Consider the following 26,946-nt stretch of genomic DNA (forward strand, 5'->3'; position numbering starts at 1 on the left):
AATAGTGTCAGAATTGACTTGAATTGTAGCGCACCCAGCTAGTGTCTGCAGAAGGATGAAATGAAGGCTTAAAACTCATAACGATCATCTTAACAGCTGCAGGAAAAGCATTTGACAGTATTCTGCAGAACTGCTTGATGTGTGGAAATCCTCCCAGCCTCCCTACCCCTGACCTTGCTTTTGGTGATCAGAAGCGGCAGTAGCATTCACAGTTATAGTGTACAATGTAAATGAAAACAGTAGGCAGAGAGGGACGTTTACATGGGAGTGATCTGGTTCTCCCAAGTGGGCTCAAGATCTGGACCTCAGACCTCTAAAGGGAATCGAATAATTACCAGGTGATATGGGGACTCTGGGAACATTAGAGCAAATACTCTCTCTGCTTCCCTGGGAGACTGCAAATCTCTTAGGAGCCCTGTATCTGATAACTGGTGTTTTTATAAGAAGAGAAGACAGAGAAAGACACAGGGAAGAAGGCCATGTGAAGGTCAAGGCAGAGACTGGAGTGTTGCTGCTGAAAGCCAAGGGACACTGAGATCTACTAGAAACTGGAAGGGGCATGGAAAACTCCTCCTGCAGGGACTTCGGCGGGCCATGGCCCTGATTCCAGATTTCTGGCAGCTCTAGGAAATGACTACCATGCAGAGCCGTGGGGCAGTGTGGCTTATGAGAGCAGCCAAGGCATGTGGCTTATGAGACTTGGCATTTACATGGGCCTGAGTGGGAATATAGACAGGCTGAAAGAGCCGAAGATAGAGAAGAGTCAGGGGTGGGATAGGGAGGCTGGAGAGGAGGGCCAGAGACCCAGGACTTCAGCCCTAGCAAGGAGCACTGCAACCCAGAACACTGAGAGAGGTCAGTCACAGCAGTGGACACTGGGTAAGAAATGAGCGTCCAGAGGAGACCAGAAACACCTCAGTAGAGGATGCCAACAGGTTAGGAAGTTTCCTGCTGCACCTGGTGCCTTACTGAGAAGGAATTGGATGTGTGGCTAGACCAGAGCTCCTTTGGAAAGGAGAAGAGACCTGAAAGGGAATTTGAACTTGGAAAGTGAGTGAATCTTTACCTGAAAGTAATGTTTTTAACCTAGAAGAACCTGAGGTGTTTTGTTTGTTTTTTATTGTAATTTTTTTTATTGCACTAGGCAGCGTGCATGATCTTCATTCCCCAGCCTTGGACTGATCCCAAGCCCCCCGCAGCAGAAGCGTGGAGTCTTAACCCTGGATGACCAGGGAAGCCCTGGGCCTGAGTTACCTCTTACTGAAAAATTTAAGATTTGTATGTGTGTATTGTCACTGGGGATTGAGCGCAAGGTAAGACTACTTATAGAAAATATATTTCTAGTTTCTGCGTATTTGAGTTTTAGTACGTAAATGTCAACTTCACTCCCACTCCACCGTACACACCTATTCCATTGTGTTTTTCTCTCAGTGTTTGTTTCCTTCACTGAACTGTAAACTCCTTGTAGGCAGAGGCGATGTGATAATTCTTTGAATACGTGTCCCCAAGACCTAATGGTACAATATGACACAAAATATGTCCTCAGGAAACATTTGTTGAATGAATGAAAAAAATTCAAAATGATTAAATGATATTAAAAAAATTTTTCCTCAATATGTTTTTGTCAAAGTTTTAGGTTTTAATTATTTTTCTAGTTTTATGGAGATGTGATTGACATTGTATTAGTTCTAGATGTATACCATCACGATTTGATATTTGTATATGCTATAAAATGATCACCACAGTAAGTCTAGTTAATATCAGTCAACCTCACATTGTTATAAATATTTTTATTATGATGAAAACTTTTAACATATATATTGGCAAATTTTGTGTATACAGTATTGTTAATTATAGTCACCATGCCATACACTGTATCACCAGAACAGATTTGTCTTATGACTGTAAGTTTTAACCCCTGATCACCTTCACCCATTTTTTTTTTTCAAGTTTAAATGAGTGTCTAGATTTTCTTAGAGTCTTTGCATTGGAACTGTGCACTGCAAGAGTAGAAGTCTGGGGATCAAGTTCATGGTCCAGGCAGAGACAGAAGGATGGCAGTGGCTTTAGCTGTGATGTCTGAGTGTAAGATCCATTTAAGATCTCTCCAAGCTGAAGAGTCATGGCTCTATGGCAACGTGTCCTATACCTGTGAATAAATCAGGAATGGAGGAGAGGAATTTTTCCAAAACAGCACAGTTTCTGGTAATATCTTTGCTACTACTTAAGAAGTATTTAAAACTTCCACAAGTGCAAATTAATGCAGATGTAAACAACCATACCGACAACCAGGAATTTGACAAGCAGAGGTGTCTGCCAACATGTCCTGAGTAATTAACTAGATTTCAACACTTTCTTTATTTTGCTGGCAGCACTAGGCAACACTTACTTATTTTTTAGCTCTGACTCGATGCTGCTGATTCTGAGTGTTGAAAGATTTTGAATTTTATTGGCCAGATTCTCAGGTTGCAGAACTTACTGGGAGAGTAAAGGCTGATCCTAGAAACCTGTTTTTGATTCTGAAGCTGGTTTAGCATTAAGCCTTGGGCCAAGCCACTAGCTTCTTCCTGATCCTTTTTTTTTGGGGGTGGGGGTGGAGAGCAGAAAGATTTTACATGGGATCATTCTGTGTATCAGTTTTCCAGATCTCTGTGAGAATTGATTAAAAAGGCTGAGCTCTGGTGATGAAAGTGGCTGACTGAGCACAATCATTGCTGTTCAGAAACCTTGAAAATGCCCAGACTTCCTATTCTGGGTTTGGATCTGCTTTTGCCTCACCTTTGCCTGGACATTAGAACAACGGAATAATTCTCAGGGATGGAAACTCAGTGCACTGCTCATCACAGGCTCTACCACAGAGGGTCACTGAATTCCTAGCATCTCTGTGGTCACGTCTTGTTCAGGGGCACTTTGAAGGTATAACAGATTATCGTTATTATAAGTCTACATTCTGAATCAAAATAACGGTTTAGTCTCCTTAGAGGAGATGGGGTTAAATGAAAACGAGTTATATACCTTCCAATGTGCAGGCAAAAGTGATTTTTGTCCCATGAACTGCAGGCTGCCCCCTTTTCGAAGCTGACTCTTGGAGGGTTTGGCCAGGATTGCTTTTTGGATTTTTTTTTTTTTTTTGCCAACAGTTGAACACATATCTCTGATGGCTGCTCTATAGCTTAAAGTGATATTTCTACCCCAAACTCAAGTTTCAGGGAGGAGAAGATTTTTAACCCAGAATACACTCACAGCTGCCCAGCCCCAGGAAAGGACTCCTTGGCCTGCGTTAGAGAGCTGCTGAGGCCAGCGCAGCAGGTAGGGATTGAAAGTGGTCAACACACAGCTTGGGAAAAAGAAACTAGAGACAGAATTGAAGTTTTAAAGATGGGACAGAGGGCTCAAGACCTCTTGGATCAAGAGCCCTGTTCCTCGGAGCCACATCACTTTTATTTAGTGTCTTGACATGCAGAAAGTACATCTGTTGTGCTATGATAAAAATCAGCCTCCTGTGCCCCTGGTCACGTCTCCCATTTTATTGGTTACTTTGAACTGTCTTTGTTATTATTATTATTTTTTTTTAGAAACAAGTTTATTTTATTTATTTATTTTTTTCCCTCCCACCTCTCTCCCCATAACATCTCTCTGGGTCATCCCCATGCACCAGCCCCAAGCATGCTGTATCCTGCGTCAGACATAGACTGGCTCTTTGTTATTTTCTTGTACAAGGGGTATCACCCAGCTGGAGGTCACAGACCCACATATGCTTTAGGAAAACATCTTGGTGCGTGCACAAGCAGCGTTCTGAACTTGCGCTGACCCGGCATTCCAAGGTCCACACTATGTTTTTCCTTAGCTTAGCAGGGAATGATGACCCCAACTAATCAACCCCCTGTACTTTTGCTTAGATTATACTGTATTGGTATATTTTGCTTTTATTCTTTTCCCATGGTGTGTTTTTTTCATGGCTTAGCCAAAGCAACAGGTGGCTGATTATTAACCCCTACAGGGAGCTCCATGGGGTGTTCTCTGAGTCTCTTCCCATCTCACCTCCACACCTCAGTTTGGCACTGTGGGTGGACAGGAGTTGAGGAGCGGTTTCAGGCAACTCCAAATGGAGGCTTGCCAGTGGAATCTTATTCTTTTGCTTGGAGGTTTGAGAATTACCAGTATATCAGCATATTCGCTTTTAAATGCCCACACAGTACTTGGCAGATGGTAGACCATGAATAAATGTTTGTTAAACAAATGGGAAAATAATGGAAGCCTAAATACTACAATTGGCCATTTGAAAGATTTTGAGGTTACCTGCTCTTTGGGGTTGTTTTACCTCTATAACTTCTTCCCCTCCCCAGGTAACTGCTTTCATCTTAAAAAAATTTTTTTTTCAATTTTTATCTTTTTGCTGCACCAAATGGCATATAGGATCTTAGTTTCCTGACTAGGGATTGAACCTGTTGCTGCTGCATTGGAAGTGCAAAGTCTTAACCACTGGACCATCAGGGGAGTCCTGTCCGTCTCAGTCTTCAACGTGAGGGTGCACGTATGCCGCAGAGTCTTCATTTCCACGGCTTTGGCTCTCCCCCTCCCTCTCTCCTCCCAGGTGGTAGGTACTGGCTGAATTTGTGATGGCAGTTTCCAGAGCCTCTGGGGATTTCTGAGGCTTCATTTATGCCTTAAATTTCCCCATAACACTTACAGGGGTCTTGTGCAGAAACAGCTCTTCTAGAGCTGTTTGTACAGAAACATGATGTGGCAGGCACTTGGAAAAGGTAGACTCTAACTTCTCTTGAACTTCTTTTTATTTAATCCGGCTTGGCACTCAAGGCCACCAAACCTACTTTTCTGATTAGGCTTCTCCCCTCACTCCTCTGTTAATAAACTCACAGCCAAGCTAATCTGCTCAGTGATGAATGAACTAGCACACAGGTTGGCATCCTCCACTCCATCACCTCCACAAATCCCACCTCCCTGCTCTTCCAGGTGTGGCTAAAGGATCAACTCTCCACCTAGCTTCCCCTCTCTCCCAGCCACCACCCTCTCTGAACTGTGAAGTCATTTATGACCTGCACTAATCTGAGGCCGTTAGTCCAGGCCTTTTTTTGAAGTGCAGGGTTTGAAAACCAGCTCTGTGCTCAGGTTGCCTGGGTTTGAATCCCAGCTCCTCCACTTACTAGCTGCGTGTTGTTGGTAAAGTTACTTAACTTCTCTGTACCTCTGGGCCTTCCAGATGGCATATGGGAGGAGACCAGATGGGTTTCTTCGAGTTCTGTTCCAGAGGATCAGGAGAGAGCATAGGCTAATCAGGTCTAACTGTCTCGGCATCTGCTCCCTGCCCTGCACACCAGGACGTGAAGGTTGGCATAGTCCCAGCTAGAGCTCTTCTGTTTGTGAGGCTCCCTGGCCCTGAACTGTACAACAGCCCATTTTCACTCTCAGAGGCCGAGCTGCCAGGTTTCCTCAATCCCTATCCAGGAGGTCCACATCCCTCGGCCTCTACCTCTGAGGCTTAGCGAGTGGGCTTTAGAGTCAGAGCTGGATGTGGATCCTAGTGGACCCTCCTGTCTGCTGTGTGACCTTAGGTAAGGGCCTGACCTCTCTGAGGCTCAGTTTTCTCATTGATAACATGGAGATGATAAATACCCACATCACAGAGTGTGGGAATGAGAGGAGAGAGTGCATGGCAAGTACTTGCTCAGGGTCTGGCACCCCTCTTTTCTGAATTTCCTTCCCATTTAGTCACCACAGAGCACTGAGCTCCCTGTACTCACCTGTAGGTTCTCATTAGTTACCTATTTAGTACATAATAGTGTATATGTCAATCCCCATCTCCCAATTCATCCCACTCCCCCAGCATTGATTATTAATAACCACTACTTATCAATACATTCACAGAATATCAGATATCAGAATATTTTCAAAGAATATCAATACTTTCACAGAACACATAAACAGTTGCTATTGCTGTCTGGTGGGGTCATTGTCACATGTGGTGCTCATTCAGATGACGCTTCAAGGACTTGTTTTGTCCAAAAGTGAAAGAACTTCATTCCAAGTACGTGCATGATGGTGTGGGCATGTATGTTTACAAACACTCTGACCTTTGCAATGGTTTCAGATATCCTTTATAAGAATCAATGAAATAAGTGACTCACAGCTTTAATCAATAAAAATGAAGGTGCCAGTAGGGCACAGAGGTGTGGAAAGTTTCAAGAAGAGACGGGACTCTCAGAGCACACTGAAGAAAGGAAAGGAAATCATGACAGTGATATTCAGACTTCATAAAATTAGATCTAACATTAATCTTGTGAGTTACAGACTCATTAGCTATGGGACTAAACTTAGTAGCCTCAGATTTTCTGCAGAACGCCTGAAATTGTTATTAAAGACAGCACGCCCGCTCACAGCACGTGGGAAGCATGGGAAGATATTTCACATCTGATGGAAACACTCAGGCTCTCAAATCTATCTGAATTAGCAAATGGAAAAACAAGAATGGCAACACATAGTTTCCATGTTAGTAGTAACGCTGGCCCTGTCTATGGAGGCATCCGCTTCGGTGCTTTCCGAGGATAAAGGCAGACTCCAGCATGTGCCATTAACTTCCTCCTGAAATCTCTTCAGTTTCTGAGTAAGACAATTTCCCCTGACACCGCAGCTGCCTCTTAAGCAGTACTGTTAAAATAGATGTATCTCCAGGTGTGAAAGGAGCCAGGGCCAAGAACAGAATGGGGCGTTTCTGACAAAGGCTCATTGTTTGCAATCTGTTTACAGTGCCTGTTTAACAGAGCTAATAATAGCAAAATCACAATTTCCACAGAAGCCCGCGTTGGCAGGAAGATGACATTTCGGTGAGTTCAGAACATGAGCGGGAAGCTGCTTCCCAGTCTCCCTCCCTAAGGACTCTCTGGAACCAGTTCTGTGGTTTCCTGGTCCCCCTGGTCCTCCCTGGTCCCCCTCTGTCCTGCTCCCCACCATTTTGGTGAAAATGTGGCTTCTGTGAAAGGCTGGGTCCTGTCTGCACAGGCCAAGCTGGCTTATACCTGGTGTTCTTGTCAGAACTGAAACACGTCTGCAGGGCGCGGTGAGATAAATTAATTTGCCTAAAGTCACACAGCTTCAAAGTGGAAATTGACGCTCAAAGCTTCCTGGCTAGTTTGTCATCTGATTCAATTCAGTGAAAAACACTCCTATTGAACGTGCTCTATGTCCGAAGCCCCGTGCTAGGTGTCTCTATAAGTATTTGCAATTTCTCTGTTAGGGTTCTTATCAAAGTCACAGATGGCTCTGTTCATCTCTGTTAGATTCTTACGGGCATGGACTGTGCCATGTTTTGGGGGACAACTGGACTGGGGAGTGCTCTTGGGTAAATAAGTAGGAAATAGACAAGATCCATCTGCATGTCATCAGTGGGCAGACTTAAGTCAACTACTCTGCTAGTGACAGTGATACTTGCATCAGTCCATCCACCCACCTATCCATCCATACGCATACACATCCATTTATGGAACCCTTACCAGACCTCTATTATATGCCAGACACTGGGAGGGATAATGGTGATTCAAAGAAGAAAGTCTCTGAATCTTTGACATAAAGAAAATCTTTATGTCAAAGATGTCCCAGTTTATAGAGGGAGATAGATACTCAACATGTATAGAGTTGAATTAAAGAATATATATATATATATAATTCATGTGTGTATGTTAGTCACTCAGTTGTGTCCAGCTCTTTGTGACACCATGGACTGTAGCCCACCAGGCTGCTGTATCCATGGAATTTTCTGGGCAAGAATACTGTAGATTGCCATTGCCTTCTGCAGGGGATCTTCCTGACCCTGGATCAAACCCAGGTCTCCTGCATTGCAGGTGATTCTTTACCATTGAGCCACCAGAGAAGCCCCTAAAACTCATATATATATAACTCATATATATTATTATATAACAATATTATATATAACTCAATCACTTTGCTGTACAGCAGAAACTAACATGACATTGTCAATAAATTATACTTCAATAAAATAAAATTTTAAAAGTTGGATTATAAGACAGTGTGGTTCAGTTCAGTTCAGTTGCTCAGTTGTGTCTGACTCTTTGCAACCCCATGGACTGCAGCACGCCAGGCTTCCCTGTTCATCACCAACTTCCAGAGCTTACTCAAACTCATGTCCATTGAGTTGGTGATGCCATCCAGCCATCTCATCCTCTGTCTTCCCCTTCTCCTCCTGCCTGCAATCTTTCCCAGCATCAGGGTCTTTTCAAATGAGTCAGTTCTTTGCATCAGGTGGCCAAAGTATTGGAGTTTCTCCTTCAACATCAGTCCTTCCAATGAATATTTGGCACTGATTTCCTTTAGGATTGACTGGTTGAATCTCCTTGCTGTCCAAGGGACTCTCAAGCGTCTTCACCAACATCATGGTTCAAAACCATCAATTCTTATGCATTCAGCTTTCTTTATAGTCCAATTCTCATACGTGACTACTGGAAAAACCATAGCTTTGACTAGATGGACCTTTGTTGGCAAAGTAATGTCTCTGCTTTTCAATATGCTGTCAAGGTTGGTCATAACTTTTCTTCCAAGGAGCAAGCATCTTTTAATTTCATGGCTGCACTCATCATCTGCAGTGATTTTGGAGCCCCTCAAAATAAAGTCAGCCACTGTTTCCACTGTTTCCCCATCGATTTCCCATGAAGTAATGGGACCGGATGCCATGATTTTCGTTTTCTGAATGTTGAGTTTTAAGCCTACTTTTTCATTCTCCTCTTTCAGTTTCATCAAGAGGCTCTTTAGTTCTTCTTTGCTTTCTGCCATAAGGGTGGTGTCATCTGCATATCTGAGGTTATTGATATTTCTCCCAGCAATCTTGATTCCAGCTTGTGCTTCATCCAGCCCAGCATTTTGCATGATGTATGCTGCATAGAAGTTTAAAAAGCAGGGTGACAATATACAGCTTTGAACCAATTGGTTCCCAATTTGGAACCAGTCTGTTGTTCCATGTCCAGTTCTAACTATTGCTTCTTGAACTGCATACAGATTTCTCAGGAGGCAGGTTAGGTTGTCTGGTATTCCCATCTCTTGAAGAATTTTCCAGTTTGTTGTGATCCACACGGTCAAAGGCTTTGGCATAGTCAATAAAGCAGAAGTAGATGTTTATCTGGAATCCTCTTGCTTTTTCCATGATCCAACGGATGATGGCAATTTAATCTCTGGTTCCTCCGCCTTTTCTAAAACCAGCTCGAACATTTGGAAGTTCACGGTTCATGTACTGTTGAAGCCTGACTTGGAGAATTTTGAGCATCACTTTGCTAGCATGTGAGATGAGTGCAACTGTGCTGTAGTTTGAACATTCTTTGGCATTGCCTTTCTTTGGGATTGGAATGAAAACTGACGTTTTCCAGTCCTGTGGCCGCTGCTGAGTTTTCCAAATTGTACTTATATGAAGTATCTAGACTAATCAGATTCATAGAGACAGAAAGTACAATGGTGGTTGTCAGGGCTGGGGCAGGGAGAATGGGGCCTTATTGTTCACTGGGGGTGGAGTTTCAGTGTGGGAAGTTAAAACAATTTCTGGAGATGAATAGTGGTGATGGTTGTATACAATGTGAATGTACTCAATATCACAGAACCAAATGCTGAAAAATGGTTAAAATGGTAGATCTTATATATGTTTTAACAACAACAACATCCTTTACACAAACAAGATGGTAAGTATTCTGATGTCTGAGGACAACTGACCCCTGGAACGCAAGCCTGGCCCAGACCTCAGAGCCTTTGTGCCCCTGCTTGTGGAATGGGGCTTGGGTGGCTGTGGGAATCAGAGCAAATGCAGGTATAAGATCTGGAGGTGTATTTTACCTAAGCTATAAGGGAGTTTGCTTCATTATACACTTCTTTCTAGAAGCCATGAGTTCCATCCACAGTGGACACCAAATTAAAAAGGCCACTTGGTGAATAAAGAACATTTGCAATGGTCTATCACTACAAAACAAACAACCCCCAAACTTAGTTACTGAAAACAATAACCACTCTTTCTTTGCTCATGGCTCAGCCCTGGGCTAGGCTCAGCTGCGTGTTGTCGCTGCTGTATGTGGTGCTGGACGCAGTTAACCCATGGGTCTGGGGTTGGAAGAGTCAAGTTGGCCTCTCCAAAAGTATGGGGAGAAGTGGGGGCTGGCCAGGCCTCTCTGTTCTCATGGAATAACATACTTAATAATTCAGATTGGTTTTTTATTACTTTCAATCCATGGAGCTTTGCAAACATCATTTGGCAGAATGACACCATTTAATAAATAGAAACAACTTAAAAATTCATTACACTGCTGACTCTTGTCATCATTCACTTTACATAATTTACCTAGATGTTTGAACAGCCTTCTTAGAATTTATAATTTGTTTTGTTTCAAGTGGTATATGATATTTCTTTGTTTCTCTAAAGCTTCCTTTATTTATCCTTATAGGCTTTATTACTTTTATTAATTGTAGAATTAAATCAATTTAACAGAAACACATTTCTTACCAAGTCATGGAAAGTGTGACTATCACTATTAGAATATTGTTTATAAGGCTAATTCTCTAATTTTTTCCTACATGTTTACTTCCATTTTACAAGTCACATCTACATCAAAATGAATATAAACATTTTAAATTCTGTGGGGGTGGGATCAAGATGGCAGAGTAGAAAGATCCTAAGCTTGTCTCCTCCCATGAACACAGCAAAACTACAACTACGTATAGAACAGTTTTCCAACACAATGTTCCAAAATCTGAGACGCAGCAAAAGCAGTTCTAAGATGTAAGGTTGTAGTGGTACAGGTCGAACTTAGGAAACAAACAAACAAATCTCAAAAAAATTATCCCTATGCCTAAAGGAACTAGAAAAAGATAATCAAACAAGGCCCACAGTTAGTAGAAAGAAGGAAAAAATAAAGATCAGAAAGGAAATAAATGAAATAGAGACTAGGTGGTCAAGAAGTACAAACTTCCATTTATAAGATAAATAAGTACTAGGATAAATCAGTACTAAGTACTTTATATCTTTTATTATATCATCCAGGGGTAATTGAATACAACGAGTTAGTGTCAAATTAAAAACATTTAGAAATATTTCTAAAATTTTGATTGAAATAGGGACTTTCCCCCTAACATACAGGCACTAGTGCTGTCTGAACAAAAAGTTTCCATGAAACTATGTCTATCGACACTGTTTTTCTTAAACACAGGCAATAAAGTTTGGTTATTATTTCAAATATTATTTTAACTCCACAAGATCAACAAAATTTAAAATTTCTTGTTTTAAAATAAATTTTGATATGCTTTTATATGAAACAGTTGAAGGTTCATAGAAAGTGAATGTTTTACTCTTTTGATTTATAATTTTTAAAATAAGCTGTTTTCTCATTTCAGTAGGTATATCTTTTCCAACAAGTGGGAACATAAATCTAGAATGTAATGTATTCTTACATAGATACTATTCTTTTTAAAATGACTGTTGAATATTTAATGCTGGGAAATGCTTGATTATGCTTAAGTACATGCTGGCTAGTGTTAATCTTTTTTTTTTAATATATATATTTATGTGTTTACTTGGCTGGTTTGGGTTTTAGCTGCATCCTGTGGGATCTTTCGTTGTATCACAGACACTAGTTGTAGCACACAGGCTCCAGAGTGTGGAGGTTCAGTAGTTGCGGTGTGCAGGCTTAGCTGCTCTGGGGCATGTGGGATCTTAGTTTCCTGACCAGGGATTAAACCCTTGTCCCCTGCACTCAAGGCAGATTCTTAACCACTGGACCACCAGGGAAGTCCCTAGTTAATCTTTTAAAAGTTACTTCCTGAATATTTTAAATCATTTAATCAATATTTTGTTAAATTTTGAATATTTTGTTCTTTCAAATACGTTATAGTGTGAAACTGATCTTTTGATTATTTCATTGATAATTACAATTCTTCTTATTGAACCTCAAGCTTTGGCAAAATGTGATTGCCACTCTGTTGAATATCTAAATCCTTTAACAGTCAACTTAGAGCACTATTTGCATCCTATATTTATATTCCTAGCACTGATGAGACACTCATATTTTAAAACAATCTAGTTTGCATTAAAGAAATAAAAAGGATTATGTGAACTTGTACCAATTCTTGCACAGTATAAAAATGTTCAGGGCATTTTGAAATCTACACAGTAGGTATTCTAGGCTACATTTCATTATTAATATTGTTTATTCTTTGCAGACTCAGAAGATGGAGTTGTATGATATTTAAATGTAACATTAATGAATGTATCCATGCTTGTTCCTCTTTTTTGTTCTGAGAGTTTTAAAAGATATTTATTGATAAATTCTTGAGTTTATAAATATTGAAACACTACATTTACCACTTACACAAACATTACAATGCACAAATACAACTGAAGTAGCAACTATTTAGAATCCGTGGCAACCTCATGATTCCAGTATAGTGATAAACAGGGATGTCAACTGCATGGTGTGTTTGTGATAAATAAACATCTGAGAGGCCCGTTTATCAATGGTCCTTGTGACATCCTATGACAATTGACCCAAATGAATGAGTTTAATTTAGAATCTTTAATTATTTATTAATTTTACTGTTTGCTGCAATAACTGTCATTCTTCTTACCAACTGGAACAGAAATCTTTCAAGAGTATCACAGTCACTACAGTTATACCAGTGAATATTGGCTGAATAAGTTGCAAAGTGGAAAGTAGAAGGTCTTTGAAGTCAAGTCAAGGGTTCTTCCTGATTTGGGAGAGATTCTGCGAGATGTCCCTGAGGAGAAAAATGAGAGGGAGAGATAACGGCTTTGGCAGTAGCAAGAAGGAAGCAGGAAGCAACGTCCTGCAGACAGCAAAGAGGCAGAAGTACACGTTCTGGAGGAGAGGTGGCCCACACGGTGCTTCATGCCAGTGAGTCATGGAAGCGGCAGGACCTTAGAGATATGGCAGTGTGGGGCCCAGTGAGGCTGGAAAAGCCAGGCAGAGGAGCTCCCAGACACACCGCCTAGGAAGAACAGAAGGCCAGAGGAGAAAGAACCAATGACCAGTTCACTTAGGATGTCTCAGCAGGAACCAGCTGGACTGATGACCAAAGCCTTGTGCTTTGATGCTATGTAAGCCCCGCAGAAGCTCTATCCAAACTCATGGGGGAACCCCACTGAAGGCTGATGGTGAATTTCCTAATAGTCCTGCAAGCTAGAAGGCAGGTCCAATTGGATTTAAATTATTTTAAGGAAATGAAGAAGTGATTCATCCAAAAGTCTCGAGTCTACAATTGATAGCCAGCTTCTCCACATGTGTGAATGTGTGCCAAGCAAATTAAGTAGACAAATTCCTAGGCTAGATAATGCTAACTTAGATTTTTGAGGGCATGCAGAGCAACAAACATTGGAAACCAGTGAACAAAGTCACCGTGCTCAGCGCAGAGCTGTTAATAGCAGGCATTCAACTTTTAAAACAAAGGATTGGTGATTAAACTATATGCAAGCAAAAGGTTATAATGCTTTGAGAGATGAGGAGTGAAGGGAAGATCTTTAGATCGCTGTTTGAACAAACCAGCTATAAAATACAATTTGGGGACAATTGGAAGCACATACAGCAGGACGTTACCAGTTGCTGAATCCAGGTGATACATAGTTGAATATTCAACCTGTTCTTTTCTTTGCTGTCTATATGTTTGAACATTTTATAATTTGTTGTTGCTGTTGTTTAGTTGCTTAGTCGTGTCCGACTCTTGTGACCCCATGGACTGTAGCCCACCAGGCTCCTATGTCCATGGGATTTCCCAGGCAAGAATACTGGAGTGGGTAGCTATTTCCTTCTCCAGGGGATCTTCCTGACCCAGGGATTGAACCTGAGTCTCCTGCATTGGCAGGCAGATTCTCTACCACTGAGCCAATAGGGAAACTCTGAATTAGATAATAAAAGCCATTTAAAAATCCTAATTCTCAGGGCATTCCAATAACCAAATTCACCAAAGAGAGAGAAACAGAGAGTCTTGGTGAGGTGGATTAAGTGGGCATATCCTCTGTCTGGTAGGGATTTGAGGAGTATTTGCATAGTGGCTAGGGGAAAAGCTGGTGAGTGGGGTTTACACAGGAGGATGGTCAAAGCTTTCTGGGATTCTGACAGAGTTTGGCTGGGAAGCAAAGGAGTAATTGGATATACCACACCATCCCTGAAAGGTGCAGAGTTCATTTATGTGACATGACAGTGAGGACATGTGCTGTGCTGTGCTGAGTCACTCAGTCGTGTCCGACTCTGTGCAACCCTATGGATTACAGCCTGCCAGACTCCTCTGTCCATGGGATTCTCCAGGCAAGAATACAGGAGTGGGTTGCCATGCCTTCCCCTTGGGGATCTTTCTGACCCAGGGATTGAAACTGTGTCTCTTATATCTGCTACACTGGCAGGCATGTTCTTTACCACTGGTGCTACCTGGGAAGCCCCAGTAAGGAGATACTTTCAAAAAATTTTATTTGTTTGTCTGGGCTGGGTCTTGGTTGCGACCCAGGGGACCTTTGACCTTTATTGAGGGACCTTTGGTTATGAAATGTCAGCTCTAATTCCCTGACAAGGGATTGAACCTGGACTTCCTGCATTGGGGGCACGGAGTCTTAGTCACTGGACCACCAGGGACATCCCAGGATATACTCTCGAATTCTGTGCTAAATGAAGTCTGGTCAGATTTTCCTATTAGTGGAATGGGGTTGGTGATGGGATAGAAGGGGCTCACAGCCCACTTAACTGAGCTTCCCATGGATTCAAAGACATACTTCTTTAAACTTTGACTGTTTCTCTGACTGATGCTTATGGGTCAGGTGGAGAGGGAGGGTCAGGGGAGGAAGAAGCAGGATAGGGCTGAGGGTTGGAAGAAGCTTCATGATGAACCAAGTCTTCAGTCATGTGGGGACATGTTATATGTCTTCACTCTTGAGAAGCTGAAATGTTACTATTCATAAGATAAGAGAAGGAAGAAAACCCAAACTAACCTATATACACAAGCTTGGGAAGAGGTTAGGAGGCTAACCTAACCTGTATAAAGTGATTCAAGGTCCACTGGAAGTCAAAGCTTCTGCCATTGTGGACCTCGTTGGTTCTAACCAGTTTATATCATATCCTCAAGGGCTATGTCATTCATTTATAGGATGTGCCCGGCCCGCGTTCTTCCTGTTTCAGGAAGCCCAACGATGTTGTCAATGGTACTTGCTCCCTCTGTCTCTTTAGCTTTTCCATTCTTAATGAGGTGATTTCCTTCTTATGACCATGAGATTGCTAGTGTATTTCTAGGCATCAGGTTTGCATTCCAGGCAAAAAGAAGTATATATCTCAGAGGTTCAAGCTGTGTCACAGCGGTCACTCTTACCTGTACAGAGGCTGGGGGAAAAGAAAGCCAAGTAATTGGCTTTTCAAATATCTACAGCAGCTGAAGCAATATAGGTTGGCAGGATATTATGATTTATAAGAAATACATATTTGGTCATTCAAATGTCCACTGTCCTGACTCACTGCTCCCCAACCCTTGAAATATCCTGAGAGATAAGCACAGTGTGAACATCTTTTGTTATAATATTTGGTCTCTTGTCCTCAGTTCCTGAAATCACTTCAGAGCCAGAAAAGTGAAACAGTGTCTTGCTATCCATAACAAGCTCCTTTCTGCAACAACTGGCTTATGTTAATGATGTGACTTTTGGAACACTCCTAAGAAAGGGGGCTAGTTAAGTGGGGAATCAACTATGGTTAGTTGCTAACAGTAGGATCGGTCCTACTCCCTGATTTCTGGCAAGGGGAGAGGGGATGGAGATTGAGTTTGTCAGCAACAGCCAAGAGCTTCCAGGTTGCTGAACCAGAACACATCACTGTGGGTGGTGCATCCCACACTCCATGGTGACAGATGCTCTTAAGTTTGAGAGCCTTCCAGATCTTGTTCTATATATCTCTTGATCTGGCTGTTCATTCATATCCTTGAATATCCTTTGTAATAAACTGGTAATCTAGTTAAGTAAACTGGATTCCTGAGTACTGTGAACTGCTCTAGCAAATTAATCAAATCCAAGGAAGAGATCATTGGAACGTCCAATCAGCTGCCAGTTGGCAGAAGCAGAGGTAACTACCTGATCATGCCATTGGCATCTGAACTGGAGACTGGCTTGTGAGACTGAGCCCTAACTTGTGGAATCTGATGCCATTAAGATTTGAGTTGAATTGTAGGATGCCCAGTGGTTTCTGAGGATTGCTTGGTGATATGGGAAGACCCCTCACACTGGAACCGGGTACAGAACACTTCAGTTGGCCACTCAGCACCCATCCCTAATCACGTTATTCCTTGCCTTCCTGTACTGTGTCACATGTACTTTATTTTATTTTATTTTTTAAAGACATTGGCCTGTGGAGGAGTTATGTGCTACTTCAGCAATCAGCCTGGGAACTTTATGGGCCCCTAGGAATGCCTACAACATATGGGTACTAGATAGTTGTTGAATAACAGTAACTGCCTGGGATCTTATTTTCTGAAATGCTACCACTTCAGTCATCTTTACTAAGATGCCACTTTATAACTGATAAAATGAGATACAACATGGCTGGGCAAGAAAAATAGGGCCTGTGATATGGATGGATACTTGAAAGTTAGAGTGGTAGGATAATCAAATTTTCCTTTCATGTAGAGGCTTCTGATTCTGGTAATGCTGGGTTAGATAATTCAGACCAATCTTCCTATTGAACACAATTTTAAAAGCTGAATGAAATATGTGTGTGTATATATATATATGTATATATATATATATTTATATTTATATTTTAAGCACCAAAGACTCAACAAAGGAGTAAGGAATTACTGAGGCCAAGTTCTGAGAATGGTTGGGAACCCAGAGAGGCCAGACTAGCACTTGGGGCCAGTTTTTCTCTAGAGACATTGGCTAACCTAGAGGAGGTGGCTGACAGGCTGGGTTGTGCTTTTAGTGCTTTCCAGGGTGGGAGCAAAAGTCAGAGTCCAAGGACCACCATGGTTTAGAACTTGATGACCCACTTGCTTTGGCTTGCGATCTAAAATGATTGCTCCACTTGAATAAGAGTGAACCAGAAATAAAGACATCCTTCACACAGACCACAGTTAGTGGGTTAGTCCACAAAATCTCAGTCTCTGAAACTAGATCCAGGTAATTTTAGAGTGCTCATTTCCCCCAGACACTTGGCAAAAGAAGTATAAAATTTTCCTTGGAGAAGGATAACATCATCTTAGAAACCTCAAATTTCCACAAAGAACATTTCAAAACAAAGTTTGACATACAGTATAAAATTACTAGACAGATGAGACGCTAGGATTCCACAGGAAGGAACCAGTAGAAACAAAAGATAATAGATTAGCCTTAAGGGTCTCGAAATATTTGAGTGATCAAATTTCCCTTTGAGATTATTGTATTGTTCTGGTGTTACAAAAATTTATGCAGCATAATCACAACAATTAAAAGAAATAACTGATATAAAATAAAAAGCAAAAATCAGAGCTAGAAAGAAATACACCACTTTTGTGTTAGTGGCGTCTGAGAGTGAAAAATAGCGTTTGCTTCATTTTTTTCCATCTCTGTATTTCCAAATTTTCTTTAAGAAACTTTATACTCGGAGACATATTTAGGTGAAAGATAAAGTGGCAAAAAATATAATACAGGGCAAGGCTGAAGTCACAGGTGTGCAACCTCTACAGTTGCAGGGCTTGGGGCAGGGTGTCCTGTACTCAGACGGGCCTCAACCTTGGTTTAATAATCTGCTGTTCCTATGCTGAAAGTCTCTCTCTGTGCTGTGCTTAGTCGCTCAGTCGTGTCCGACTCTTTGGGACCCCATGGACTGCAGCCCGTCAGGCACCTCTATCCATGGGGATTCTCCAGGCAAGAACACCGGAGTGGGTTGCCATGCCCTCGCGTCCAGGGTTTCTTCCCAACCCAGGAATCGAATCCAGGTCTCCTGCACTGCACGCGGATTCTTTACCAGCTGAGCTACCAGGGAAGACCCGCCTCCCCCATATATATTTAAATAAGAAGCCCCATATTTGCATTTTGCACTTGGCAGTGCAAAGTATGTAGACCCAGAGGCAATTAAATGTTGACCCTTATGCAGATAAGGAGACCGAGATCTACAGAGGTTAGGAAAGGTGCAGTTAGAATGGGGTTTGACTGCAAAAGCACAAGCTTTTGACACATCCACTAGACCAACGCCAATATACACCGAACCATTGCTGCCGCCTCTCCAGCCCACAATAGTCCTCAAAGTCTAGCTTCCTCAATTCCAAGGTCAGACGGCGGGGGAGGGTGAAGGATGCGAAGGAAAGATGCTCACAGAGAATTTGCAGGCGCAGCCTGAAGCATTATGAAATCCATAGCTGGGAAAACCCACTGGACAACCCTGGGGTCCAAAAGATTTTCCTGTCTCTCCAACCAACAGAGTATCAACACCCTCAGCACCTACAATGCCCGCTCCAGTGTAACTGCGAGATCCAGGAGAAGCCGCAGCCTTTAGGTGCGAGGTACACACATACCCTTCCGCAGCTTCCCACCTCCTCCAGACGCACGTGTTTAAAGAGTCCCTGCTCCTCCCCACCCTGCCCCACCTCGGCACTGCCGTCCCGTCCCGCCCCGCCCCGCCCCACCCGCGCTGCTGGCCTCAAGTTTCCTCGGAGAGGCCGGCGCGCACGAGCGAGGCAGCGTCGGCGACTGAGCGCCCAGCGGCGCTTGGCCGCCCACCTTTCCCGGGCCCCGCCGCCGCCGCAGTCTCCGCCCGCCCGGGAGGGCGTGCTCGGCGGAGCCGGAGCCGAGGGTGGGGCGCCAAGAGGGAGGGGACCCCGGCCGCGCAGCTTCAGTGCTCTTAGCGGCACAGGCAGCAGCAGCAGGTGGAGCGAGCTTCGCGGTGAGCAGCTCTTGGCCTGAGATTCACTCCAGCGGGCCTGCTGGGCTGCAGCCCGTGTGCCGAGGCTCCTGTGCCGCTTAGACACAGGAGACGCTAGAGTCCCACCCCCTAGTTTCCGGGGAACTTGGATTACCAAGGCTGGTGGGCCCCGGGGCCGCCGGAGCCTGGCGCGCCTAGGAGCGCGCGGCAGCTCTGGAAACCGCATCCGGGGCGCAGGGCCAAGGAAACCTCGCTCTTCTCGGCTACCTAAAGACCTGTTTTCCCGGGAAAGAGCCTCTGCTGGATCTGGGATCTGAGAGGAGCTCGGGGTCCCCCCCACCCCCGCCCCTTCCCGGACACCTCGCTGGACGCTCTCGGTTGGCGCCCAGGTGGCGCGGGAGGGTCCTGAGCGGCGCTCTCGGCTCTCCTGTGCCGCTCAGACGCGCGAAGCAGAGGGGGCTCTTCCCTGGGACTCCGTGGCTCGCGCGGTCCTCCGAGGAGTCCTCGCACCCCCGCGTCGTGTTGTCTCGAGAAGCTGGCTGGTTGGCACTAACTGCAGAAGTTCGCTATTGATTTGGGTTCTTCTTCGATTTGGGGACAGTTCCCGCCAGCGACGCGCGACGCACCTGTCTTCGCGGAAGAGCTGGGGTCTCAGGTCGCCGGAGCCTGCGGGAATCCTGCCCCTTTCCCAGACCCGCACGGCTCTCCGCTGGCGTGCCTCCTTCCTAGCCGCTGGCCTCGAGCGGAGGGTGCAGACCTGGCTCCTTGCTGTCCCCCGCCTTTTGAGGGAGTGCGGTCCTCCGGAGGGACTTCGGCCTCCTAGGCGCTGCTTGGTGCGTTGGTGTCGGGGTGCGCGCGGCCCCCCGCCGGCCGGCCATGGCCTTCACTTTCGCTGCTTTCTGCTACATGCTCTCGCTGGTGCTGTGCGCTGCCCTCATCTTCTTCGCCATCTGGCACGTGAGTAACCGGCAGCGGCTTCTAACTCTTTTCTTGCGCCCCTGGCCGCCTCCTTCCCCAGGTCCTCTGAAATGCCGCCTCACTTTCTCCATCGCGAGTGTGGGTGGATAGGCGGCCGGCCGCTGCGCACCCGGTTAGACCCTCTGCAGCCGCCGGATTGTCCCGGGCGGGAGATGGTTCAGAGCATCCCGAGGCCGGCGCGCCTTCGGTGCCCTCCTACTGGCGGCAGGCGGAGGGACCGCCCGGCCGCGGGGCAGGGCACCCTCGCCAGGGCTTGGCCTTGTGTCCCAGGCCCCGGGATGAGCGTCCACAGCCCCAGCAACCTTCCCCCCATTTCCCGTGCCCGCTCCTCTCCTGCCCGCGGGGAGGCGAAGGAGAAGCGCCACCATGGGCCCGGCAGTTAGTCAAGTAACTATAACAACTAAACATTTAAAATGTCAGCGTCTGTGGTGGGTTTCGTTTCCGCATAACTGGAGGCAAAGTGGAAACACAACGGGAGCGCCTTGTAAGAGGAAGTAGGGAGACGCCGGGCCAGGAAGGGGAGTGGAGGGAAGCCAGGTGATGCAGGTGGGCAAAGAAGGGGGTGGGCCAGTGAGGATGAGAGAGGAAAGCGAGGACCAGGAGGGAGACCGGAGAAAGACACGCATGAATGAGGCTGTTGAGGAAAGTCTCCGCAGAGACAGGTGGAGGGGAGAGTTTCCTCCGTTGCCCTCCTGGGGTCTGAGCCGGTCAACTTCTGAAAGGCTTTGCAGGTGGCGCACCTCCTTTTGGCGAGATAGCCGGCATCCGCAGTGGGCACACACTTGCCTGCTGCCCTTCCTGGGGCTGCATCAGGTTGAGGGCAGTCGTGATGAGTCCCGACTCTGCAGGTGTGGCGTGGGAATAGGGGACAGAGTGCTTCTGAATAGAAGGAGGGAGAGAGAAGTGAGGAACGCTGGTTCTCTCACAGAGACCGCACAACATCGGACACGTCTAGTTACTCTCAGAGCTTCCTCCTCTGAGGTTGTTTAAGCTCCCCGCCCTTACCATCAGAGACTTGGGAAGAATAGCTAATGTCGCACATTTTAGGAACACCCCTGTGCTGCCCAGGAAGTCAGGTGCCAGGGAAGGATGCTGAGATGAGTTCCTGGAGGCGTGGATCCCGTGAGCCTGAGAGAACATGCATTCAGTGGATTGAAGACCAGGAGAAAATTTCGTGGTGGGTGGGATGAAGATGTTTTGTGCAAATGGTTTCCAGAATGAGAGGATTTCTTTGAAAATAGAACTAAGTAGCTAGAGCAGTCCCTGTTACAAGGCTCTCTGACAGGGAGGAGCAGGAACCCCAGGAGGGGGAAGACTTCGGACTGTGTCATCTTAGGGAAGATGCTTAGGAAAGACACCTCAAATGTGAGAAATTTGACCTGGATGATCTCCAAGCTTCCCCTTATGTCTAAGAGGGTATATAAGTGTGTGAATCGGTTGACCTGTTCATCTAGGGGTGAGAGAGAAGGAATTCATACGTGGGAATTTTGGGGCTGATCAAAAATTCTGCGAGTGAGAAGTGATGAGATTTTGCATCATCTCTTCCTCTGTGGGGAAGGCTGGCTCTATCGTACAGTGGAGAACAGAGCCTTGAAGTTGCTGACACTTGTTAAGGGAAAACAAAACTTTAGGATAGAAAGGGGTGCAGAACAGGTCATGCCCAAACATGCAACAGACCTCTCCTAATGTGCTTTAAAGGAGCTTGCTGTGCTTCTTGAGATCAAGGGAGTTGTTTGCATTCTAGAAGACTAACTACCCCTCTTTTTAAGAAATACTTCATTCGCTGTTTCTTTTCATTTTTGCCTTGGCCAGAGGGTGGCAGGTACCAGAGAGCTTCATCAAACTGTCAGGCTTAGAGAGCTTTGAATTAGCCCCTGAAGCAAAGCAGGTAACCAGAAAGAATAATTTTCTCTCACTCAGGAAGATAATAAATAATTCAGGAGTAGATTAATTAAATGGATGGTTTGTGCAGCTGGTTGACTGATAGACATTTGACTCAAAATCGAGCATTATTGCAATCCCATGTTGGCCTCTACTCTTCCGGTTTCCAGTGCTCACCCCCTTGTCGAGGGGTAGCTGGACGTGGTCAGGTTCAAAGTCTGGGTCAGGTCCGGATCTCCTTCCTGACCTGGCAAGACTCCAGTTTCTGATGATAAAAAGAGTTTGTGCTCTTTGAATTCAAATTATAGTAACAACTCCCAAGTTTCAGCCCCTTTTCCTTTCCTAGTCTTTTCCATCACCCTCTCTGCAAAGCAAACAATCCAAAGCCACCCTGCATTGCTTTGGTTCCTGAAACTGAAAGGGGAAATCTGAGACACATCGACACAGTCTGTGTACCCATTGTGTGTGTGGGGGTGTTGGTTATATGGTGATGATTATTTCAACCAAAATTTAGTTAGTCTGTGTTATACTCTGTGTTTTCTTTTTTTCCAGCATCTTATGTTCCTTATACATTTCTTGATCTGACAAGCCATATTGATTGCTTGCTATATATTGACATCCTAAATAATGACTTGGGCACTTAATTTACAGCAGTTAAAAGACCTGCCTCCCTGCCATGTCTGGGCTGAAGAAAAGGAGATGGTTCTTCTTACCTAATTGTACACACATAGGGACAGTAAGAGTAGTTGCTGTTTGCTGAGTGTTTCTTGTAGGCCAGTCTTAGGGACTTACAGAGGACTCCTCAGGTGTATCTCCAGTTGCTTACCTGTCTCCTCTCCCAGATGGGAAGTCTGGAAGCAAGATGGATGTGGCCAGTCATAGCACAACTCAGTTTTTAAAAGTGACTCTAGATATTTTTAAAAGAAAATTTTAAAGCTGAAATTTTTAAAGCTTTCAAGTTTTGCTTTTTACTTTGAAAATTTATCTGCATTTGTTTTCAAATGGAAAGATTTCATATTACTGATTAATTTATTCTATACGAGCCACCGTCTTTGAGTATAATTGTTACATTTGGAAGATGCAGAATAAAACTGAGGATTTTTTTTTTGTCTGTGTGGCTTTGCATACCATCAGATACATGGTCCTTATTGCCCAGGCAGCCTTTTTGTCCTCGCAACTGACATTTTACAGATGAAGAGACTGTATGAAGAGGTTATGAAACTTGCCTAAGGTTGCACAGCTGGTATGCGTTAGAGCTGAGTGTTTAGCTGAGTCTCAGGCTATTATGCCCATGTCCCTTTTCTAACTCTAGTCACTGTCTTTGGGTTGTTTAGCTTTGATAATAGTGAATAATATTCGTATCCAAAGAATTACTTTTTTCTGTATAGATGAAGTATTTGGAGTTGGAATTTCTGATTAGAGCCACAGCAACAGGAAGACGACACCAAACATACTGTATCTCCTTTTTAAAAAGAGAACATTCTATTTCATTTTTTGAAAAAAAAAATTTTTTTTTTTCTGTTTATACAAGTTCATTGCCCCGAATTTTGAAAGGACAGGTACATAGTCATGGACCGAAATCACTGCTAATGTCATCATCCGGAAGAGGTTTGGATGTCTCTTCTTCCAAACATTGTGTATGTGTGTATTTTTTTAAATGCATATTGGGTGTTTAGAAGGAAAAAAATGTGTTTTAAAGGGTTTCAGATGTGAGGTGATGTCTGTTTCCAGCCAGTATAAAATGAACAATGTTACTCGCAAGAGCCCTCTCAGCTCCAGCTTGATTGAGCCTGTTTGCAGACTGTCTCATTTATATAAACACAGATGAAACCATTCTTTGAAAAGATCGAAGATTCATACCAGTTATTTCAGATTTTTAGTTAAAAAAATTTTTTAAAAAATATCTAGAGTCACTTTTAAAAACTGAGTTTTGCAGCGTACAAATGAAATTAATTTCCAATGATATTTCTTAGGATTCACAGCAGCATTTGCCATTGGAGAGTTTTAACAGGCCCCAACAGAAGATAACAAATAATGCTGACTGAGGGGCAGTTTTGATAGGTGAAGTGTCTTTATGACTGAGCCTTTCAGCCAGTTCCAGCCTGTGTCACAGGGAACTGAGCAGACCTCTCAGTTTCTCAGATTATCCGCCTGGAAACGAAAATAATGGGTTTACGTGAGATGGTCGGATGCCTGGGCTTGGCAATAGCCTGTCCTTTGAGGACCCTACTTTGATCTGTCCAGATGGGGGTGCTGACCTCTTCGCTCTGCCTTACCTGGTCTCCACTCTCTGGTGTGTTTGAGGCAGCCCCGTCTCCTGCGGTATGTCACTCTTAGGTGTGATGTTCGCACATCCTTCCTCCCACGCTCCCCTCCTCTCTCATCCCCCACCGTGTTCTTTCTCCACTGCCTCACAGCTAACACAGGACGATGCTCCGTAAGAGCAGGGGACCCTTTCTGCTTTCATGGTTTCTCTGGAGCCTGGAACAGTGCCTGCCATGTAGAAGGGGCTCAGTAAATCCTCATACAGCTTAATGATGATGCTGGCAAATATGTTTAATTTGGTGTAGAAAAGCAAACAGAAGACTTTCTTTCTTTCTTTCTTTTTTTTTTTTAAAACGTTCTGACTGTGTGGGATCCTAGTTCTGGACCAGGGATCGAACCTGTGCCCCTAGTGATGGAAGCATGAAGATTCAACCAGTGGACTGCCAGGGAAGTCCTGAAGACATTCTTACCTATACTAAAATACAGCCAAAATATAAACTATAAAACTCTAAAAAGATACCTAAACCAAGATTAAGCTCTTAGACTCTAATGGAGCCCCCAACATTTCTGTGCACAGCGTCAGAGGCATTGAAAGCCTTAGAGAATCTTGGTTGGGACACTCCCTGTTATAGGGCACGGCGATTGCAGAGTAAGGCTAGGATCTCGGGAGCTCTCTCGGGACGGTGTCCCCAGCAGTTTGGTGCTGGGGGCCTGCCGCATTGTAGTGTCTGCCTGCCTGCGGCTGTTCTCCCACTCCTCCCGTCTCATGGCCCCAACTCCACAGGTAGACTCTGCTGCCCAGAAATGTGCATTTTATTCCTGTTTCCACAAGGAAAGACTTCTACCCTCTTAGGTCTAAATTCTGCACATTTTTTCACTGTCTCACTCTACTCACTCCAGCCTACCACAGGCTTCTAAGAAAGCTCACGTAGCTCACTTTCTCATGTGCGTGTAGGACACTTTCCCACGTGTGTCCCGAACTCTCTAAGCGCAGCAGGCACTGTTAGAGGGGAGGGTCCTTATCTGTCCATGTCATGCCTTCACAGAACTTAGGAGGACACGGTGACCGCATGGGGATCATGTACCTGGCAGTGGGTGGTCTTCAGATTGGCCATGAAAGGAAGAATGAAAATCACCTGTTTGGTAGCCTTGTTTGGCTCATTAACTCAGAGTTCACCCTTTGAGATGTGGTACATATATATCATGGAATATTACTCAACCATTAAAAAGGAACAAAATTGGGATGCAGAAATATGGGTGGACCTAGAGACTGTCATACAGAGTGAAGTGAGTCAGAAAGAGGAAAGTGAATATCGTGTATTAACTCATATGTGGGAAAATGGTACAGATGAACCTATTTGCAGGGCGGGAATACAGATGCAGACGTCGAGAATGGGTGTGTGCACAGGGTCGGGGGTGGGGATTGGGATTGGCAGATATGCACTACCACGTGTAAAATAGGTAGGTAGTGATAGCACAAGGAGCTTAGCACGGTCCTCTGTGATGACCTAGGTGGATGGCAGGTGAGAGGGAGGTCCAGGAGGGAGGGGATATATATTTATATATGTGTGGCTGATTCACTTTATTGTACAGCAGAAACTAACACAACACTATAAAGCAACTATACCCCAATTTTAAAAAAAAGAACTCAACCTTTGAAGAAAAGAGAGAGCCTTTGGTTCTGGTGACTGTGGTGGCCGGCCTTGAGAGCAGGGCCTGGGAGCTGGCCCAGCCAGGTGGCGCTCCGTCTGGGTGCTGTGAGTGCCGGTGAGCTAGCAGCCTCTCTTTCTATTTGCTCTGAGACTTGACCTGGAAGGGATGCACCAGCCAGGTATCGCTGTCACAGAGGTTGGCTTCATCCTTGAGGGGCTGGCCCCTTACTGCAGGCTCGACACTCCTGTCTGTGTTGGGGTGCTGAGAATAGAACCATCACCACCTGACCCTGAGGCCATTGTCACAAATAAACAATTCCATTGCCCTAGCTTCAGGGCTTGTAAGGGCCTCAGTTACATACAGGCAGATAGAGGGCAGGGATTATCTTCTCTGTCTTACCTGAGCTTGTGTAGACACTGATTAAGTGTGTGCTGAGTTGGACTGGAGATTTCTGTCCAGTCTCCATCATTTAGTTACACCAACCCAGCTTTAGACTCAGGCTGCCTGGTCAAGCTATCTGTTTTCTCTAGTTCTGTCCTGTTGCTACCTTTTGCTCAGCTTTCTCTGTGTTTCCCTGGTTACCTGAGAGAGAAAACGGGACTGCACCTAGCCCTGTAGTTTCTACTTTGGACTCTCTCTGGCTCCTCTCATTTTTCAAACTGATTAAATTTTTTTATTGTGGTAAGATAAATTGGCCATTTAAAAATCATTTTTAAGTTTACAGTTCAGTTGCATTAAGTCTATTCATGTGATTGTACAACTATCACCACTATCCATCTCCAGAATTTCCCATGATTCCACACTGAAACTCCATACCCGTTAAACAGTAACTTCCCATTCCCCCGTCCCCTCAGCCCCTTACAACCACCATGTCACTTTCTGTCTTTAGGAATTTGACTATTCTATGCACCTTATATGGGGCTTTCTTGATGGCTCAGACAGTAAAGAATCTGCCTGTAAGGTAGGAGACGCGGGTTTGATCCCTGTGTCAGGAAGATTCCCTGGAGGAGGGCTTGGCAGCCCACCCCAGAATTCTTGCCTGCGTAATCCCATGGACAGAGGAGCCTGGTGGAATACGGTCCATAGGGTTGCAAAGAGTCAGATATGACTGAAGCGACTTAGCACATAGGCACATGTACCTTATATAAGTGGAGCCACACAGCATTTGTCTTTCTGTGTCTGGCTTATTTCACTTAGTGTAACATCCTCAATGTTCATCCATGTTGTAGAAGGTGACAACAATTCATTACTTTTTAAGGTTGAAGATATCCCAGTGTGTGTGTGTACCGCA

At 44.5% G+C, this 26,946-nt stretch overlaps 1 protein-coding gene across 2 annotated transcripts in view; it reads left to right on the forward strand.

Annotated features, from left to right (window-relative positions):
- Positions 1-1,144: 1,144 nt before the first annotated feature.
- CNIH3 (cornichon family AMPA receptor auxiliary protein 3) overlaps positions 1,145-26,946 on the forward strand; it is a 150,619-nt gene continuing 124,817 nt past the window's right edge. The window contains exon 1 of one of the 2 annotated variants that reach the window (XM_069545440.1): positions 1,145-1,313. In XM_069545440.1, coding sequence (XP_069401541.1) covers positions 1,281-1,313 — 33 coding nt within the window. In that variant the 5' untranslated portion in view covers positions 1,145-1,280. Of the gene's footprint in view, positions 1,314-18,850; positions 19,836-26,946 lie in introns of those variants that run through there. The other variant, XM_069545439.1, reaches the window with a different exon arrangement.

Source organism: Ovis canadensis, chromosome 12, assembly GCF_042477335.2.
Source record: "Ovis canadensis isolate MfBH-ARS-UI-01 breed Bighorn chromosome 12, ARS-UI_OviCan_v2, whole genome shotgun sequence".
NCBI classification, from domain to species: domain Eukaryota; kingdom Metazoa; phylum Chordata; class Mammalia; order Artiodactyla; family Bovidae; genus Ovis; species Ovis canadensis.